We start from the raw sequence: 20,955 nt of genomic DNA on the forward strand, positions 1-20,955 counted from the left end.
TGGCTGTCCCCTCTCCATGTCACTCCTGACTTCAGCAGGACGCTTCCTGGGGCAGACTTCAGAAAGACTGCCCGCCCGGATGCAGAGGATGAAGACTTCAGAAAGAAGCACCTAGGTAGATAGATAGATACAGTGCGTGCGCCTCCTGCATCTTCTGAATATTCAGGGATTAATCTGATGTAACAGAGACGAATGTCCCATTTGATGATGCTAAATCAACAGTACTCCCTCCATACCCATAGAGAAATCGTTTTAGACAAGATTTAGGTCAAATATGAGAATATAAATCATGAATAACTTTTAAGTTGTTAAGTTTGAAAATGTGAAAAATTATAGGAATAGATTTGTCTTTAAAAATACTTTCATATATATATATATATATATATATATATATATATATATATATATATATATATATATATATATATATATATATATATATATTTATAAAAACAAGGAGTTAAAATTAGACTTTGGAGACCGTATCGTTGTCATAAATGACTTTCTTTATAAATATGGAGGGAGTATTCAACGATGTTTAGTGATGATGAGAACGTGCGGAAGCTACGCAGGATATGGACATTATAGATGGCCTTGTTAAGTTTGCGAAAAGGAAAAAGTTTTTACATGCTATAGCATATTTATAACTATACCAATTAGTGTTCAATCATAGACTAATTAAGTTTAAAATATTTGTCTCATAAAATACATGCAAATTGTACAATTAGTTAATTTTTAATCTATATTTAATGCTCCATGCATTTATTCAAATATTTATTGTGATGAAATGAAAAGTTTTTGGACGAGAAAATAAAAAGGACCTAAATATTTCCTCCTATTTGTTTTTTGTTCTGAATCTGCCTAAATTGGGTGGTCCGGTTTATGCTTTATACAACAGAGTCAACCCTCTCTGTAATAATTTTACTGTTTTTTTTTTTGAATCTGTAATAATTTTATTGTTTCTTGTGTATGGAGTTGGGAACTTGTTGTTTGAGTGGTACTAGTGTAACCACTTGTCACACCATCCAGTGCGTAGTGATATTTGTTAGTGATGAACATAATATCCTAATATCCTTAGTGTTTGTTTGGATACAAGTGCATGCTAAGTTGGGGTGGAACTTTAACTTCCACCATAATCCATGGTAACACATTTGGAGTTAGATACAAGTGCATTCATACAAGTCCTAAGCTTGAGCGTTCTAGCATCATACCATAAATACTAGAATAAAAATTATTCTTCTAAACTGTGGAAATTAAGTCGCCCATTTGACCTGAAGCTCTGAAGTTCGTGCTTTTCACTTTTATGTCCTTTTGCTGAGATGACTGGCCTGTTGAACATTTCTCTCCACATGTCAACCATGTGATATCAACATACGTCCATTGGGAAATCTAACTGCTGAAACCTGACATGCAAAACTATGCATCCCAGCTAAAACACATACAGGATTACAGGTCACAATCTAATAGGACTGAGTTACATGTTATATTACAGAAACCAGCAGTTTAAACACCTCTATAAACTAATGTGATAAACAAAATACAGAGTAGGAAGTACCTTAGGTCATCACCGCCAGACTGACCAATGGAGGGTTCGCATACATAAACAAGATTGGCAACAAGGTGTGTATATACTCCCTGACAATCAGCATATGTAGAGCCAACTTCAGAATCTCTCCATTTCAACCCCATGCTAACCTAAAGCAAAGACTCATGCTTGTTAATCTTCACCGCAAGAACATTATGTCCGTTCCTTTCATTCACTCAAACCATCAGCGCCCGGGCTAGGTGGTGCTGCTGGTTTCTTCACTGGCTCATCGTCTTCAGATTCTGACCAAGCTCGTCTCTTCCGTTCTATTGCAGATTGAGGATGGCCCTGCAGCAGAAAAGAGTGTAAGGCAATTTGGCACCAAATCGTCCAAAAGAATAGTAGGTTGGTTGTTATAAGCATAAAAGGCAAGAGCTAAATCTGACAGGAAATTTGAGACTGCAAATCAATGGAAGTTGAAATTCAATTTTCCAAAGGTAAATAAATGAACATATATGGTAAAATATACATGGACAATGATGAATATGATTGTTTATGAAAAAGCAACACAGTCCTAACCATGTCATCTTCAGCATCAGAATCGTCAAGGCCAGCAGCCGCAAGAAGGTGATCTGGGGCTTTCTCTGAATTGTCAGCACCATTGTACCTCGCCAGGTCTGCATAGTCATCATCTGCTTCTGGTTCATCTTTGTATTCATCTTCTTCCTCTTCCCCATACTGCATCTTTGTCTTTTGATCCTTCCTCCTCCTAATTCCCTTCCTCCTCCTCTTTTCATTTCCCACCTCTTCATCTTCAGTCTTAGATCTATCTTTTCTCTTGCCAGGGGTGTGGCTAGATGTTTTCCATTGTTCCTGACCAAAAAAACAATACGATGTCAGAACATACCTTGTGCAGTAATGCACATAGTCAACGTATTTGCAACACTACAAAAGAAAGGAAGGAATCCTGAGCACATGACCTACATGGAAAAGGAATGATGCCAAATTGGCAAGGAACAGTTATTTTAGATATTTTAGTTGGTGGATCATGTTACGTTTTATATAAGTTTCCCGTTTTTGTTGGTGGCGCTCATTGTCATGAAAACAATTGCTCTTCAGTACGTGCTGTTAGAACTGCAGGTGGCAGATTTTTTTTCCACTAAAGCATAAACACCAGAACACCATCAACTTCACTGCCAAAAACTCAGCTTCAGATCCTCCACTTCCACCATGAGTTCAGGGACTGCAGGTGGCAGATTTTTTTCCACTAAAGCATAAACACCAGAACACCATCAACTTCACTGCCAAAACCTCAGTTTCAGATCCTCCACTTCCACCATGAGTTCAGGGAGGGGACACACACACACACACACACACACACAGAGAGAGAGGGGGGGGGGGGGGGGGGGGGGGGGCAACTGTATAAAACCATGGTATTTGCATCTCCACTTATGGAGATCCTATCTTCAAAACATCCAATGTTAGTAACAACGATAGGGTGCAAGCATTAATTAATGAGATCAAACAGCAGTTTTCTACATCAGTATTTTTTTAATTGTTCCATCTGGTTTGTACATAAGGATACATATAAAATACCTTCACACGCTCGAAGTGTTCCTCCTGTTGTTTTACTTGCTTTAGCTCATCCTCTTCCCTCCTCCTTTCTAACTGTTACAAACACCGCATTAACAACAGACCTAAAATACTTGGGCAAATAAGATTATTGAAGTTAATGCAAGAATTCAAGAAAGATATCGACCTGAAATTTTCTCTGTTCTTCTGCCCTTCGGCGAGCTTCCTCTGCCAAAGCAATCTGACGAGCAACTTCCATTTTTTGCTTATTCTGTTGTTCAGCTTGCTCAGCTGCATCACGGTGAACCTTAGCAGCATTAAGTAAATGTTTACAGTACTCAACGTGAGTTTCTATTTTCCTCTCATCAAAACCATGGGAGTGGTACGTTGATGCAACGGACAACAGACTGAAAACTCTAATAGCATTCTGAAGTTCAGTGACTGTGGCACGAACCTATAAAAATGGAAAAATAGAAGAGAATCATTGAATGCTTCTAATGAAATGACAAATTTGATGAAGGAACTATAAGGTTCTTTTTGTTTTCATTTATGTTGGAGCATCTCCAAGAGACTCTACATGGCTCTTTAATGAACATTTCAATGCAAACCCAATATTGGTCTGTAAATCCTTAATCCATGATTCAAACATGTGGTGTATTCCATTTCACATTCAATGTAATAGGATATAAAAGTAATACATGGACAAGCAGCTTTATCACAGTAATGTCCTGTTCAGATGCAAGGTTGTATTCCAGCTTTTTTTATTAAAAAATAATAGTACGGTTTTGTAAGATGTTTGGTTTTGGAAAACTACATGCTTGGAAGCAACCAATCAACTTTTGGAAACTACAGTAGATAAAACTGTAACTTGTTTAGAATTTTTAGAAACTCCACTCTGGACCTCCTTTTTATAAACCATGTTTTTACTCGCCTGGGCTTTCTAAAACTACTACTCCCTCCATCCCAAAAAGAGTGTCGTTTTTGCTATGAATCTGGACAATGAAGCAAAAATGACACTCATTTTGGGACAGAGGGAGTAATTGTTAATACCTAGGTTTCTAAAAACTAAGAGATCTAAACAGGCCCTCAAGTCATGTTGCAGGGGTATTATTGCAAGCATTTTATAATAAATATAAGAAGAGGCAAGGGAAAAAGAGAAACAATACTGACCTCATCAACTGTTTGCTTTGCCTTTTGCAGGGTTGAAGCCGAGAATTTCTGCATTGACACTCCTACATTAAACCGTAACAAGTAATTTGATGGAGCCAAATGTATAGCTCTCAGCAAAGTTTTCCTGCAGTCTTGCCATCGCTCAGCCTCGTAGTGTGTTCGGGCAAGGTATAATAGGATGGTTGCATCTGTATTGTGGAAGAACTTCCGCAAACAATTTTGATACTACAAGAAAGAACAAGCAATGTCACCTGGCATTGTTGTGTGTCTATGCATGAATTAGTAACTTTGCAACAGCTCATGTATAACATGACTATGACCCAGATTGATCCATACATCAGGCAGAGAAAGGGGGTAGGCAAGCAAGAGATTACCATTTTAACTGCTTGTTGAAAATGACCTTGAGCAAAATATGTATGAGCCAGATTGATCCATACATCAGGCATGTGTACAAATATACTTCCTGATGCAGCTTCATGCACCTAATTCATTTCAAATTGCTGATTTAATTAATCAAAAGTTCATGTGCAGCAGCAAATTACAACAATGAACTTTATGTCCCTCTTCCCGACCTGTGTGAACAACTCCTTAGCGACATCCCATTTGGCCTTCTCAGCATATAAGATTCCAATACCATTTGCAGCAAACATATTACTACGGTGGTGCTTTAGTACTTGCTGGCAAATGTACAAGTGCAACTTTATTATAACAAAGCCATTAAGCGAAAGAAATTTATTATAACGAAGCTGTTAAGGGATAGAAAGCAAGGGGAACTTTGCACATAAAACCCCATTATGAAGTATAAAATAAAATGTACAGTGCACTACAACTGTAAACACCTAGAAGATAGATTTAGACCCCCAGAGTGAGCAAAACTAGCATTTAAGTGACCTCCACTACTACAAATTATTGTGTTGTAAGTTCTGAAAAATCATTGCTCAGCACAAGGACATCCAAATCGCATTATTCCATTTGATATAACAGGCTCTTTTTATACCTCCAAACCTAAAAAAGAAAAGAAATTGTGGCAACATAATGTGATGTGGTCATTCCGGCACCTAACTTCCATTAACATTGACTACCCATCTTTCAACACAAAAAGTTCCAACGGAAAATTAAACTGCGATCTAAAGTGATATTATGCAATGCAGGTGTCTCATTTCAAGTCAGAGTTAGTTACTTCTCATAGCAAAATGACCAATAAACGGAGTATCGATTAAACTATAAATAAGGATAAAAAAGAATACCAAAGGCTAGTATCCATAATCCAATAGTTCCCTGAAACCACTTTTAATTAGTCATTAATTACAGATACAACCAGGATCTCAGGTCTGAAGCTGTGCCAAACAGGCAACAGAATTAGGGATAAGCTTTATAGCAGTACAAGCTATATTGGCAGAAAGCCCCAGAACATCCAATAATAAGATATTGTTATAAAGGCAGATGGAATTTTGAGGGCGTACGTTGTTATATTCCTATACTAGCAGTTCCAACAACAGTGTTTGCAATCTTATTTCATTAGGGAAAACATATGCACAAGAACGAAAAAGATATGCCATGTGAATCAAGCATTCAAATGCAAGACGAATCAGAGGGGTACAACTTAAACTTCATAATAGGAAATGTGAAGCCAACAATTTAAATCGGTACGAGTAATCCATTTTAAGTAGTATGAATAACGCATTGCTAAGGAAAATGTAAAACAGCATACACTCTGATAGAGTTCCATGGCTTTCTCCCTATGAGTAGCCTCAATCTTCGGGGCCTTTTTCTCAGGACGGTTGGCAGCAAAGTAATTCCAGTTCCCCTTCAATTAAATTGAAAACCATTAAATAAAGGATAAAAATGAGTAGTCGTAAAAAAATTCATGACAAACAATATAGATGTGAAATGTTGAAATTGCATGTTGTAAGTGAAGCATTTAATCCATGAGTCACCAAGGTTTCAGTTCCACCACCTCACCATCAAAATGAGAGATGTGGTGGCGCGCAGCTGATTAATTTTGTTGAAAGCGGACAAAAATAGGTACCACAAGTATGTGCTACTACTGTAATTTAGACCCAATTCTGTTTTTTTTCTTGGGGGGTTGGGGGGTTGGGGGGTTAATAAAAGATACACAGTTCTTTGTTGGGTTCGAGAAAAAATGGATTTAGTTTGAGAAACCATGAAGAAAATGAAACAGTCTTCACAAGGTTCAAAACCCTTTTGCTGGCCTCCCAGAAACAATATTTACTAAACTGGTAGGCAGCTAGTAAAGTGGAACCTCTTTCAGTGTGAACAAAATAACATGAGTGAAATTAGCTTGTGTACCAATTGAAGCAAAGAGTAGGTATCTCCCTTGGTGGCCTCTTTCGCACTACGGAAATGCTCCTTTGCAGTAAGCCAGGTTTCATCGCTCTGGAGTTCAAGACTTCCAAGCATAGACAGTGCATTTGGGTTCTTCTCATCTATCTTTAAAGCATCACCTATCTAAAACAAAAACAATATTACTTTTCTCATTTAATAAAATGGAACGAAAGTGTTGATCATACCAGTTCAATGCTCAGTTGAACATTGTTTCTTTGTTTTGCAATAGCCGCTAGCCTCAGATAGGCATCTATGTAGTCAGGGTACTGTTATTGAGAAAACCGAATTAGAGCACAAGGAAAAGTCACAGGAGGTACTTTTCATTGCTGCACAGGAAACCCAGCAAGTAAAAACACAATGCTATAGGATATATTTTAGTAGTTCAATAGGAAGCCAGTGCAATCCACACTTTTGGGAAGAAAAACACTGATAAATAATAGATAATTTCATTCATGGAACTATTAACATATCTTTCATATGAAAAAATGATCAGCAGGGCATGTATGATTAGCATAAGATGATGAATGAGTTAAAACTGCATGGCAGAGTTTTTACTAGCTGATAATACCATCCATCATGAGCTTTCAGTCAATATTCAATAAGGTTATGTTGCATAAACACGGGCAGTTCAGTATATGGAGTGTAGTGGGTGAGGGTTATGAGCTCTGGTAGGCATTAGTGTAGCAAAATAGAAAGGCTAGTGACTAGTGAGGATAAGAGAGGAGTACCTTGAAAATTATGAAACGGTAAAAGAGGCTTGCTCTGACAGAATCATGGAGTTCTTCCAGTAATCTTGCATAATTAAACAGTGTGGTTACTTTAATTGAATGTAATTCAAGAGGTACACCTTCTTCTTCAAGTTGGTGAAAGAAGCTCTGATCCTTGTTCTGGACACTCCAGTTGACCATAGAGCTGCCTACTTTCCCGTCCATAACTGAAACCCAAAGACCATCACCTAGTGCTTCCTTAAAACTCTGTTCTGCCATCTGAAAGTGTAATTTAATAAGGGTAGTGACTGGTATAAATGATAGTTCATAATATTGTGCACTAACAGTAAGCAAACCTCAAACTCTCCCTTCTCAAAATGAAGAAGTCCAATTCCATTGAGCAACTCAACAGGGACAGCCTCCCCTGCCTTCTTAAGGAGATTTCGAGCCTGTGAACTACTAGTTAAGACTTTTATATTTTAAGGATAAGGATGAATGAGAACAGGGTGTGCAGTGGACCACAAAAAAAAAAGGAGGGGCAAGTAGTGAGCACACTTCTTCAGTCTTCAGTATTTACAAGATATGAAGCTAAAACAATTAAAGTATAATGCAAAATAATTAACAATGACAAGAAGAAGAGCATAACCTGGTAGACTATCTTAGATAACACCAGCCCATGCAATTACTATGTACATGGTTCATCATGCTGACGCACACATACTTTGAGTGCAACAATGTCAAGCATATGATGCAGCACAATGGGAAAACTGAGCTTCTAGGAGAGCAGAGTTGTTTTACCGAGTTTGAGTGGGAAGAGCAGAAGAAAGAAGACAGTAAAAAACCATGCAGAAAGCACATAAATGAATTTGCAATCCTAGCATCCTTATGCCTTAAGTCAAACAGTTTTGGAGGGACAACACAATGCTCAAAGCTAACTTTTCATGATTAGTTCTGCTGAATCATGTGCATCTTTTGATAGAACAATGGGGCGATCATAGAAATTTATACAGAACTACACTAGAAATATGATATCAGACAACACGATAAAAATCAAACCCAACTATTATAGCTAACTGAAGAGCTTACTGTCTTCAAGTATTCCATAGCAGCAGCCCAGTCGGATTCTACCAACAATTCACCAAGTTCCACAAATGCCTGCAAAATAATCCCATTAACTTAGGTTATATGCAAGCATGAAATAATGGATCACTAAAGCTAAAGCATGGCCTCCAAACAGAGAGTAACCACACTGAACAAGAACAGGAAGTAATTTGAATAGACATCATACTCATATAATCTGATATTGAAATAAAAATGATCACAACTTTCACACTTAGCTTTATTCAAATTTTTTGTTAATCACTCTTACACTATCATCCAGTAATGCTTCATAATACATGTCACTGTAGTTAGTCCCAAAAATATAGTACTGTGTGAGTGTGCAAAAAAAAATGAATAAACAACTATGCAGGCAAAATATGTTTCTCATTATAGATTAATAATTAATGTAACAAACTAACAATAGAAAATCTTTATACCAATCAAAATTACACATTAGGGCTAATGTAGTGCGCTTCTTTCATGGACCAAATACAGATCAATCGACAACAACAAAAAAAAACTGATTGTAAGATGCTAGCATTCCAAATTTTCAATCAACTTCATCCTAGATCAGCATCTTCACTATTCCAAATCATCAGCATTCCAAGATCCAGAGATGGACCAAAATTCAGTGTTCAAAAGGAAATATATTTGCCATGTTCATATGGAGTTTTTTATGTTCAGATTGAGCATTTGACAATTTCATCAGTACATTCATCCTGGAAAAGCAGTTGTAATATTTATGTTTTGCCATGTTAGAAACAAATTATTGCCAGAGTCATGTTTTGGGACCATACCTGATGATCTTTTGGGTCAATACGGGTAACTTTCTTGAAGGTTTCTATAGCTTTTTCAGTTTCCCCAGATTTTGCATGTATGTGACCAATAGCCTAGAAGAAGAAACATATAATCATTTCACAAATACAACACTATGTTGCAAATAGATGAACGGAGAATAAGTGTTTGATTATATATGCCTTACCTTCAAACTTTCACAGTTTTCAGGGTGCACCTCCAAAACTTTCTCAAAGCTACCTAGTGAACTTTTGAGGTCTCCAAATTTTAATTGAATTTGACCAAGTCCTGGTTCAGAACATATTGTGTTATAACTTATAAACATCAACTGAATATACAGTGGAGTGTTCCAAATGACCAAACAAGCTAATCTAGGCTGCATGCATCATGTGTGGACCTAAGGAATAAGATTGAAAAGAAAATTAGAACTGTTAAGTGTTAATTTTGGATGTCATGCAGATAGTTTGATCAAGCTGGTGTGGGAGCCATTCAATTTTTACTTGATGACAGATAAAAGATGTACACCATAACAATATGGCACTCACATTAACTAATTGACTGATATTATACTGTGCTTAATGTTTCGTTGGAAAGGTCTCAAGGTGATGGATATTATGGAATTTAAAGAATAGAACAATTTAAACAAGTTAGTTAGCACAAAGGTCTCATGATTACTCCTGCTAAAAAGGAACCAATGCATGCAAATCAGAATATTACAAGCAGTAGGGATAAGTACAATCAGAGAAGCGTAGATAATAAACTATATCGTTGTATCTGATATTGATGAAAAAATGTGGGCATGCATAACTGCTGAGACATTATTAAGTAAAACAATGCTAAACAAAATTGAAAGGTAAAGCATGTGCACACAAAACTCTACCAATATATGGTAACACAAAGTCTTGTGGTTTACTGATTTCATTAACAGATGCCATGTAATATCGTCCAGCAGTCTCAATGTCCCCCTGCATTTTATTAAAATACCAAATATATGCATAAATAAATGTGGTTGGCTATTTTTAACAAAGGAATCCAAAATGCCAACAAAGAAACAAGGAAAAGACCACCATTATTAGTTTTATATGAACAAGGAAAGAGTATATTACCTTACTGTGGTACGATCTGGCTAAGTTATAGTAAGCATGTGATTTCAGTAGTACATGATTGCTTGAAGAAAGAGCTGTCTCAGTCAATTGTTCAACAACAAAATGTTGGCCAGTAAAGAAATAATGATTCGCAAGGTGGTTGAGGGCCAATGTATAATAAGGATAGATTTCAAACGCTTTTTTCATTTTCTCCATTCCACTCCGAATCCCACCAGCTATAGGCAAGTTGAAATGCTCGAATTAGAAAGAACAAGCAACTTTAAGATTTAACCTCACACCTGTGCAGAGAATTTACCTTCATTTGTTTGCAAGTCCATGATTGCCAGTGCTACTAGAGCATCAACATTCTGAGGGTCCAACTGTAAAGTTAAAGTTGCATTGGTTAAGGAAATGTATTTACCTTAGATACAAATTTTCTGCTCAGTGAAAGAATAATGCTGACCTCTAAAACTCGCTGAAAAGCTTGACGAGCTTTTTCTACTTGTCCAAGTTTGTATCGGCAAAAGGCTATACCAAGCCTTACAGCAGCAGGACAATTGGAATAGACCCGAAGAGCTCTCTAAGAAGTGTACAAAGTCAACAGGGGAATTTGTCAGGATGTCACAAACAAGTATCATTGTAATTTAATCATTTATAATTATTTATTGAACCTTGTAGAGATCTAATGAGTTCCTATAATGCTCCAATGATTTTTTGTGCTGCTGCTCTCCTTCGCCCATCAAAAAGTAAACAGAGGCCTGTGACAACAAATTTGAAAAATAAATTAGGATTTTACAAATAAATATCAAATATATCAATAAATAATGGTATATTTATTCTGTTGCCCAGAAAATAAAAAAAAATGAAAGCTTGTCTATCTGCGTCTATGTGCCCAGAACACAAGTTGGTATGTCACTTAATCAGCAGCAAACATTAGTCTGTAGCAGCACACAACTTACAGTCAAAATAAAGTGTAAGCTTTTTTTATTACAACAGATATTTGGTTATTTAGAAACCCTGCTTAATTAAGAAGAACCCATACTAATCTAATTTTCTGTTAATCGGTTCCAATCTATTGTCTGGAACTCCGCACAATTAAGGAGAAACACAGTTCCCTGGGATCAAACAAATAAGAAAAAAAAACATCCCCCTCTTTTTTTTTCTCCAGAACTGGCCCAGAGCATTGCGTCAATTAAATCCTGCCCTTGTACCCATCATCCAAGCAAGTTATGTCATCATCTTATACACATGTTAAAGAGTCAATTAAAGGATATAAAACAAGACACAACTAGTTGTAGTGAAACAACAAGCATTTAACAAACAATGACAAGGCATGGAACTAAAATGTTCAACAGCTCTTAAATGTTAAGATATGATTAAACTATTGTAGAAATACTTAACATGGTGACACTTCCACTGGCTTAAACCATAACCAAGCAAGCCAAAACTATATGCATCAGCATTTACAATAGACTCCACATGAGAAACAATTTGAAAGTATCCATATTTCATTACTTATGGCCTTATGGGACCATCTAAACAACCTATAAAAATCACCTGACCAAGTAGAGCTGGAAAATTGTTCCCATCTTCATCCAACACAATCTTGAATGAGTCAGATGCCATTTGCAACTCACCCTTGGCAACACAGAGTTGACCTGCAGGAACATTGACATATAAGCATAATAAAAGCTCCAATCCTGGTAAAGGACAATATGGAGTAATCATCCAAAATGTAGTATATACATGATCAAAAAAGGCATTGAATTGGGTACTTCTTAACATGCAGCAGGGCATACATGCTCAAAGGAAGATACTAGATAAAATGAGTAACCTAAATAAATACACCCTCCAGTAAGAAGTACTCCTTCCATTCCAAATTGTAAGTCATTTTAGCTTTGTCCTAAGTCAAAATTATCTAGCCTTGACACGGTTTATAGGAAAAAAATGCACCATTAAATACATTTTGATAGTGCATTTAATTCATATTGTAGATACTCCCTCCATTCCAAATTGTAAGTCATTTTAGCTTTGTCCTAAGTCAAAATTCTCTATCCTTGACACAGTTTATAGAAAAAATGCACCATTAAGTACATTTTGATAGTACATTTAATTCATATTGTCGATGTTAATATATTTTTCCTATATACTTAGTCAAACCTGGCAAGTTTGACTTAGTACAAAGCTAAAACGACTTAAAATTTGGAACGAAGGGAGTGTGTTATGCAGAAGGATTAAGAATGTGACTCAAATGACCTTGTTGGCCAGTGGTGTGCCATTCATCTATTTGTGGCAGTGATAGAATTTATTGAGCAAGGGCAAGAAAGGAAGTCAAAGTGCCTTGAAATTCTGGGATGCTATGTATTTTGAGAGAAGTTGAGAAGGCTAAAATGGCATCAATCCTGAATCAGAAAAAGTAACATTACTACATTAGTTTCTCTCAAAATCAATAATGATATCAGACAACAACATCAGAATAATAATAGCTGCCCAATCACATTAGGAATGCATTGTGGTGCGGCAACTACTTGTTGCAGCGAATTGGTACTACAAAGGACCCTTCCTATTTTCTCCCATGTGCATCCAATGTAATGGTCATTCATCCTAAAACAACATGACGATGTGCAGGAAAGCTATAATACAACAATACATATGTAAGAGGTTTAAAATGTTAAAAGACAGTGGAACCTTTTCCGATCCATGTAGAAGGTTCAGTTTCATCTATCCTTGATGCTCTATTATAGTACTGAGTTGCATCTTTAAAATGTGATTCCTTCTGTGGTGCTCTATCAACCTTTCCCAAGAAAGTATGGAAAGCACCCAAAGCATTAAGGATTGCTATCCGTTCATACTTCACATCAGCATAATACTCGTCAATTTCTGCAGAGACAAGATTCAACAAGATTCAGATAAACAGATAGGAGTCTTTCAGGAATAGAACTAGAAAGGAAAATCAAATATGCTTTGGTTTAATAATAAAAACTACTTCCAGCGTATAAAAAAACAAACTAACCAGGGCCGGATCCTTCCTCCAAAATCTGACGGAACTGCTCTATCTTTCCTTGCTTGAAGTATTCTCTCTGTGCACAAGTAAGAGTAACAAGAAATAAAAATTGCAACTGAATAAGTATATACATTTATTAAAAAAATTGATTTCTTGAGAAAACAACCAAAACAATTTGAAAAAAAGGCACATCTGTAGGTACAAGATTCAGCTACACAAAATTGTATTTCCCCATGTTACTAAATTATTTGTCCAAACAAGATCACAGGTTCTATGAGCTATGGTTTCTGGAACATTACTGGATACAATACCCTCTGCCCTCAATGAGGATGTTCACCTTGCAGAACCAGAACAAAGGTAATCTCGCTAACTGCTTCAACATACATTAACAATTCAACAGTAATCATCAAGATCACCTGAATCCTCTCAAGGCCATACGGAAGCATAAACTTAAGCAAGACCCTAGCCCTAGAAGTTCCAGTCAAATTTGTGGCGTGAAGCAAGGATGGACGACCACACAACGACGCATAGATGTGCACCCACAGAAAATAAGAAAAAAAACTGCGAGAAGCATTGGGGATTCATTGGTGTTGTGGTATATTACTAGATAGACAGAAAAGGGAGACGTACGGCAATGATGAGCCAGAGATGAAGCGGGGCCTGCTCGGCCTTGAGGATGTCGAGGATATCGGATGCGTCGTGGGGAAGCTGGTCCAGCGCCACCCGCACCTCTTCCTCTGTACCCTGCACCGGGATGTACACGCTCGTCATCTTCCCGGTGCTTCTCACTCCCCCTTCGCCGCTGAGGGGGGAGAAACAGAAGCCCCTGGCAATTGGGTGGTCGGCCTTTTGCGCCCCGATATGTTACAGGCGGCGGCGTCGACAGCGCAGGTGGAGTTGCAGAGGAACACCGCGGCACGGGTAAGGGTAGACGACTAGACGAGCCTGTCGAAGAAGGGGAGAGGCATCTGTGAGCCATTATAAGAGACTAGTAGACGAAATAAGCCCTACAGAATAGAATTACAGGTTACGAAGAAGAAGAAGATGTCACTACCTGCCCGCGCCACGAACGTGCTCGCCGCCGCCGTGTCCTGCGCCGCTGCGTGGCTCGCCTCGCGCAGAGCCCCTCCGGACAGGACAGCTCCTCACCGTCGCAGACTCGCACGTGATCGCCGCCGCTTGACTCACTGGCGGATCTAGAAACCGGACAAAGTGAGGGGCGACCTTGAAGGATGTTGCTGGATTTGCATCAGCCCTGGGCTGCTAGGGGCGCCTACGCGCAAGCCGCAGGCTGCCGGAGCCTTAGTGGAGCCGTAGCCGTCAGGCGCAAAGATTGAGGAGAACAGGAGGGGTAGAGGGTGCCCCCGCCGCCGGTGGCTGAAACACCGAGTTCTGCCGGAGAGGAACGAGAAGGCGAGGGACGAGCGATACGGGGAGATGCGAATACGCTGCTGATGACCGGGTGGGCTAGGCCTTTTTGGCTTCACACATGGGCTGCTGATGGACTCGTATTCCATAGGTAGATCTGAGTGTTTTTCCAGGCCAGAAAAAACTTGGGCTGGAACTTGTGGGCCTGAGCTCAAAAAAAAAAGTAGGGTGGCCGTTATTTGTTATGGATAAATAGATATTTTGAACTGGGCTGCAGCTGAACAAAAATTTCCTAAACATCAGTACCTCTATCTAGGCCTTGTTTAGTTCCGAAAAAAATTCGGATTTGGTACTGTAGCATTTTCGTTTATTTAAGACAAATATTGTCCAATCATAAACTAACTAGGCTCAAAAGATTCGTCTCGTAAATTACAGACAAACTGTTCAATTAGTTTTTGTTTTCTTCTATATTTAGTGCTTCATGCATGTGCTACAATATTTGATGTGACGGGGAATCTTGAAAAGTTTTTGAATTTCGGGGTGAACTAAACAAGGCCCTAGCCTTTGTCTAATATAAGGCTCGCAGGCTGGAAGCCTGGCAGGCCTGGGAGAAGAGGAGATATTTTTACTGGTGTGAGAATGAGTGGGTACGGTTTTTTTTAACAACAGTGAATGGGTGATGACCTAGATGCTCTCTCCTTGCAGAGAATGCCTGTGGATTTATGTGTAGAATATCTTAGGCTTTACCCTAGCTATTGCCCTTCTAGCCTAGGGGCTCGGGGTGTTGGCCGTTTGGTTTGTAGCCACACAGCACCATGCGCACAGTGGTGGCGAGCTATAAGAATTTTATGTACATGTTTAGATAGCTACGTAATTGAGACAACGACAGAATTTTGCAGTGAAAAGGTTTATCGTGAAGTATGGTGTTAAAAAACTATGCCACAAATGTAGCGCGCCACACCATGCCACACTTTAGGCATGGCTAAAAGTTGCGGCATCCAAACACTCCCTCCGATTTGCCTCTATCTCGGCTAACTATAGGAGAAAGAAATGGTGCAGCTATTATAACCTCACTCGAAGGGGACGAAGCTTGGTTTGGAATAGCAGCCTCAAGAAGATTTGGAGTTACAAAAGTGCAAGAGAGGGTCAGAAGAGTCTATTCAAAATGCTAGGATGATAATCAATATTGTAACTAATATACAAGAATACATAATATATTAAAATAACTAAGGTGTTGTTTGAATCTAAACAAGGTCTTATTGCATCTGCATAGACGAAATCTTGAACCCAGTCAATTAAATCAAAGTATCAAACACGACAAATTAGCCCTGAAAACGATTCAAAGCAGACCGATGCAGACCCTGTTTATCTGTAACCACCCCCTCCGATACAGAGGAGAGAGGACTGCAAAAGCACAAAGCGCAGACATCCTCTGCTACTCTGCGCCTCCTGACGATCCTGAGTTCCTGCTTCCAGCAATCCAGCTTCCACCTCGAGAATTCACTCACTTGTCAGCACACAGTCCAGTTCGGTGACCTCGTGTCCTACTCCTACCCCATCCGGCCATACATTAGCAGGCAGTAACCGGGTAGTACTAGCGCTTCCGTCTTCGTCTCTGCTCTCCCAACCTCGCAAGGACACAGGCCACACCGGTCTCCTTTGTCTTTCCGGCGCGCAAGCAAATTATTCCTTTGGAGCAACCCCGGTGGCCGGTGCACTTCAGCACTTCTGTTGTGCGGCCGTGCAAGAAACCGCTGCCCTCCATGGACAACATGGAGCTGGAGGGGAGGCCGAGGCAGCCGCTGATGCTAAAGGAGTGGCTGGAGCTGGAGTACAGCGCGGAGCTCTCCCGCGACGACGGCTTCGGCTGCTACCCGCGGCACCTCGCCACCGAGGCCCGGACCCGGACCCGGAGCGCCGGCTGCAGGCGGAGGAGGAGAAACGGCGACGTCATCGCCAGGGTCTCGGCTGCGGTGAGGGCCGCGCTGTCCCGCCCCCCGCCGTCGGCATCGGCACGTAAGGGGCTGCGAGTGGTGGGGTTCTGGAAGAAGCGGAGGGGTGAGGTGGAGGAGATGGACAGGCACAGGCCGGTGGCCAGCTGCTCTGCCACTGCTGCGAGCTCTGCAAGGAATGATGGAGCGTCTTCGCCGGCGGCAACGTCTCCGCGGCGGCGCATGGGTCGGGAGAGTAGCCAGGCCGGTGGCGATCGCGCAGGTCTCAACGGCGGTCGTCGGAGCCATGATACAGCGGTAGGAATTCACCATTCTGGTGTTCTTTTTTTAAAAAAAAAAACCTGGAAAAAACAACAGTTCTGAACTTTTTGATCAATTCGTTTCTCTTTCTCACAAGTATTTCTGCTCTTATAATTCTACAAAAAAAAAAAAGGAATCCTACTCTTGATCTTAGCTAGCAATTTTCAATGTCTGATTGATCGCAACTAGTATTCTTTTTGTGTGATTGACAAAGTGAAGGTTGAGGTTGAGGGAGGCGAGCGCAAGGCAACGTGCCACCTGGACGAGGAGCGGGGACAGGAGCAGAGGTTGAGCCCAGTTTCGGTGATGGATTTCCAAAGCCAAGACGGAGACGACGACTGCAACGACAGCGGCGGCTGCGATGATGGCCACAGCGACGACGAGGGCACGTCACCGACGTTTGAGCGAAGCCTGACCAGCATCCGAAGTAAGTCCCTGCTTTCCATTTGGCTCCATTGTGAAGCGAACTCCGTCGTTGACTCAGTTACTCTAGCGTCATGCAAGGTTGAGCTGCTCCGTTTCGTGTGCATATGTTTTTTTCCCTTTTTTTTATATGATGGTATGAATCTCTCACGCACAACGTAGCTAGTTGACACGCACAAGTTGTTACTATTAGCAGTATCTGACGACCCCGGGCGGCTTTCTACACAAAACCTTTTCTCTGCTGTGAGCCTGCAAATCTGTACTACAAGCCTGTTCGCTGTCCACAAAACGTTGTGGCAGAAAATATCATTTATTGATTTATTATAATAAAAAAATACAGTTAACTGACAGAAAAAATATAACTTATAAAATAAATTTGGACATGCTAAAAAAAAGCCTATGGCCTTGTTTAGTTCGCAAAATTTTAGGTTTTTGGCTACTGTAGCACTTTCGTTTTTATTTGACAAACATTATCCAATCACGGAGTAACTAGGCTCAAAAGATGTATCTCACAAATTTCAGTTAAACTGTGTAATTAGTTTTTATTTTTATCTTTATTTAATGCTCCATGCATGCGACCAAAAATTCGATGTGACGGGGAATCTTGAAAATTTTTGCGAACTAAACAAGGCCTATACTTCGAGCTACGGGTGCAGTCAAGCTGAGGCCTTGTTTAGTTCGCAAAATTTTTCGTTTTTGGAGACTGTAGCATTTCGTTTTTATTTGACAAACATTGTCTAATCACGGAGTAACTAGGCTCAAAAGATTCATCTCACTAATTACAGGTAAACTGTATAATTAGTTTTTATTTTCGTCTATATTTAATGCTCTATGCATGCGACCAAATATTCGATTTGACTAGGAATCTTGAAAATTTTTATGAACTAAACAAGGCCTGAGCCACTTTTTCCATCCAGACAATCGATCAATCTAGGCCAGTAGGCCACGAAACTGCGAGCACGCACGCGTGCATTTGGACGCGCACGACCCGTTGGCGTGTTACTGTTTAGATCGACCATGTCGGTAGCCCGTCGCTGTCGATCCTAGCTTTTTATCTGCCCTAGGACTAGGAGAGATCACGCATGGGCGAACCGTTGGAGAACAGTGCAGCGAGCAGGTCTCCATGCATGGCGAAAAAATAATTAATGGCGCGTAGTGTACAAACCGAACAAAAAAAGACGCGACGTTGATTGCCGACCGGAACGTATAATTGGAGCTCGAACGTAGAATAAATGGTTGCGTGGGAGTTTGTACATGTATTGGCACTGTCAGGTTAAATTAAACAAACAAACAAATATGATTCCCATAGGCAATGCGGCTAGAAGTCCATACTGTACAATGCATATGAATCATGATATTCCGGTCCAGATTGTAAAGTGCAAAGCGAAAGGGATACGGCAGAATAATCGCTTTGGCAATTAATAAATACATCGTCATCACTCATCAGCTTATGGCCAGTGGTTGCAAGGTATACCGTCCACCTGACCTGATGATGCCTGCTGGATTCTACCTCCTCCACATATGTACATGCATGTACTATACAAGTAGCCTTTGACTCGAAAAAAGAGAGATGATATACTATATTTTTCAGAGATTCAGAGAAGTATAACAACAAGCTTCTTAGACACTAAGGTCTTGTTTAGATCCAAAAACTTTTTGAATTTTGACACTGTAACACTTTCGTTTTTATTTGACAAACATTGTCTAATCATAAAGTAACTAGGCTTAAAAGATTCGTCTCGTGATTTACAGGTAAACTGTACAATTAGTTATCTTTTTTATCTATATTTAATGTTTCATGCATGTATCACAAGATTCGATGTAATACGGAATCTTGTAAAGTTTTGGATTTTTGGGTGCATCTAAACAAGGCCTAAATTAAAACGGTGCAGTTAAGAACGGTATCCAACCTGTCAGTTCGAGTCGTTCTCCTAGATCTTTTTTCTGTCTTTTTTTCATATATGATTGCCTACTTTGGAAATCATACATTAGCTCCCCGTGTGTCGTGGACCGAAATGTGCATGGATTTAGCCCGTGTTTTAAGTTATTCGGTTGTTGGGAATCTTGTGCGCGTTCATTATTAGTTCATGACGAGACATATGAGAGTTGATCATATCATCATATATATACTCTGGCCGGTGCCTAAAGATTTGTTTGGTTGCCGAGCAGATATTCTTTGGGCAACCAAAAGAAGCCAGCAATTAAGCCGACAGAGCCCAGAGGCCATGGGCCGCAAGGCCCACAAGCCAATATCATCGTGTGTTTTGTTGCGACTCATGATGTCTGGTGCCCTTTTCAGCTGTCGCTAATCACTTTAGTTTCGAGATAGCATTAGTACTCAAACCAACCTCATTTTTTATCAAATACTCTCTCCATACTAAATTACAAGACGTTCCCAAAATGTTAGAGAGTCAAATGATCTTAAGTTTGACCATATATATATATATATATATATATATATATATATATATATATATATATATATATATCATTAGATTCTTTATTGATTATATTTTTATAATACATCTCTGTTTGATGTTATAAGTCTTTATAATTTCTGTATAGTTTTAGTCAAACTTAAGATATTTTAATTCTTCATGATTTTTGAAATATCTTGTAACTTGAAATGGAGCACAGTTTCACTAGTCACCCACTCACCCCTGCCTAGCTGATGTATAAATTTTTGTTCCACAGGAGCAAGCCAGCAGTTGCTGGACAGAATCCGGCGATTCGAGCAGCTGGCGGAGCTGGACACTTCCGACGTGGACGACGCCACCACGACCGCGGATGACACGAGCTACCACGCCGGGGAACTGGACTCAGCCGGAGGCGATGAAGACGCTGAACGTGGGCTTGTACAGCAGGACCTGCCACTGCCAGGACTCCCGGTCCCGGAAGCGGGCTCGCCGTGTGCCGCCCACAGCTTCAGGAAGCTTCTAGAAGATTTCTTTCGTGAAGGCCTGTCCTCGTGCCATGCTGGAGGGTCGAACGACTCGGACCTCGAGACGTCATTGCTGGAGACTGCCAAGGCGTGGCTGGATGGGCGACATTACTGCGCCCCGAGGTCGGATCAGAAGGCGGAGGTGGAGGGGATCGAGCAGCTTGGACGGTGGAGATGTTTCAGAGAAGATGAACATGAGCTGTTGAGCTTTGACGTGGAGGGTGATATATTCTGCTGTTTGATCGAAGAATTAGTTGAGGAATTGTGCTGATCGTTGAAGATTTTGTGGTCTTGCACGTTGTCAAAAATGTTTACTGGAAACTTTTACATATTCACGTCCCGGGTCTTGAGATATCCCGCCAAAGGGAGTTACTAGTTAGCTATTAGTACTTCAGAGTTCAGAGAATTCCAAACATGAGCACGGTTGCTTACCCGATCTGTAATAACGCTCTGCTTTATGAGCACAAATATAGGCCTTATTTAGATGTTAAATCTTTTTGGATTTGACTACTGTAGTTTTTCGTTTGTATTATCCAATTATAGACTAACTAGACTTAAAAAATTCGTCTCGTAAATTACAGACAAACTGTATAATTAATTTTTTATTTATATTTAATGTTTCATGTATTTGTCATAAGATTTGATGTGATGAAAAGTCTTGAAAAG

General features: G+C 39.8%; 2 protein-coding genes across 3 annotated transcripts; one reads left to right on the forward strand and one right to left on the reverse strand.

Moving 5' to 3' along the window:
* On the reverse strand, positions 1,232-14,758 carry LOC8060410 (protein CTR9 homolog). Of its 2 annotated transcripts, none has more exons than XM_021462883.1 (25): positions 14,360-14,758; positions 13,936-14,250; positions 13,315-13,381; positions 12,990-13,181; positions 11,859-11,959; positions 10,973-11,059; positions 10,765-10,881; positions 10,618-10,681; positions 10,323-10,537; positions 10,130-10,181; positions 9,404-9,504; positions 9,219-9,311; positions 8,407-8,475; positions 7,677-7,769; positions 7,342-7,599; positions 6,799-6,879; positions 6,578-6,736; positions 5,979-6,074; positions 4,840-4,944; positions 4,642-4,749; positions 4,268-4,492; positions 3,285-3,551; positions 3,122-3,193; positions 2,105-2,398; positions 1,232-1,873 (listed from the first exon to the last, which is right to left on the reverse strand). In XM_021462883.1, the coding sequence occupies exons 2-25, from the start codon at positions 14,074-14,076 to the stop codon at positions 1,754-1,756; spliced, it is 3,177 nt and encodes a 1,058-aa protein (XP_021318558.1). In that variant the 5' UTR covers positions 14,077-14,250; positions 14,360-14,758; the 3' UTR covers positions 1,232-1,753. The 2 variants fall into 2 exon arrangements, with proteins under 2 accessions (XP_021318558.1, XP_002448364.1); XM_002448319.2 differs by having other exon boundaries at positions 10,097-10,181.
* On the forward strand, positions 16,056-20,856 carry LOC8057609. Its single transcript, XM_021462701.1, has 3 exons — positions 16,056-16,922; positions 17,145-17,352; positions 20,043-20,856. The coding sequence occupies exons 1-3, from the start codon at positions 16,437-16,439 to the stop codon at positions 20,558-20,560; spliced, it is 1,212 nt and encodes a 403-aa protein (XP_021318376.1). The 5' UTR covers positions 16,056-16,436; the 3' UTR covers positions 20,561-20,856.

Source organism: Sorghum bicolor, chromosome 6 (genome assembly GCF_000003195.3).
Source record: "Sorghum bicolor cultivar BTx623 chromosome 6, Sorghum_bicolor_NCBIv3, whole genome shotgun sequence".
Taxonomy (NCBI): Eukaryota; Viridiplantae; Streptophyta; class Magnoliopsida; order Poales; family Poaceae; genus Sorghum; species Sorghum bicolor.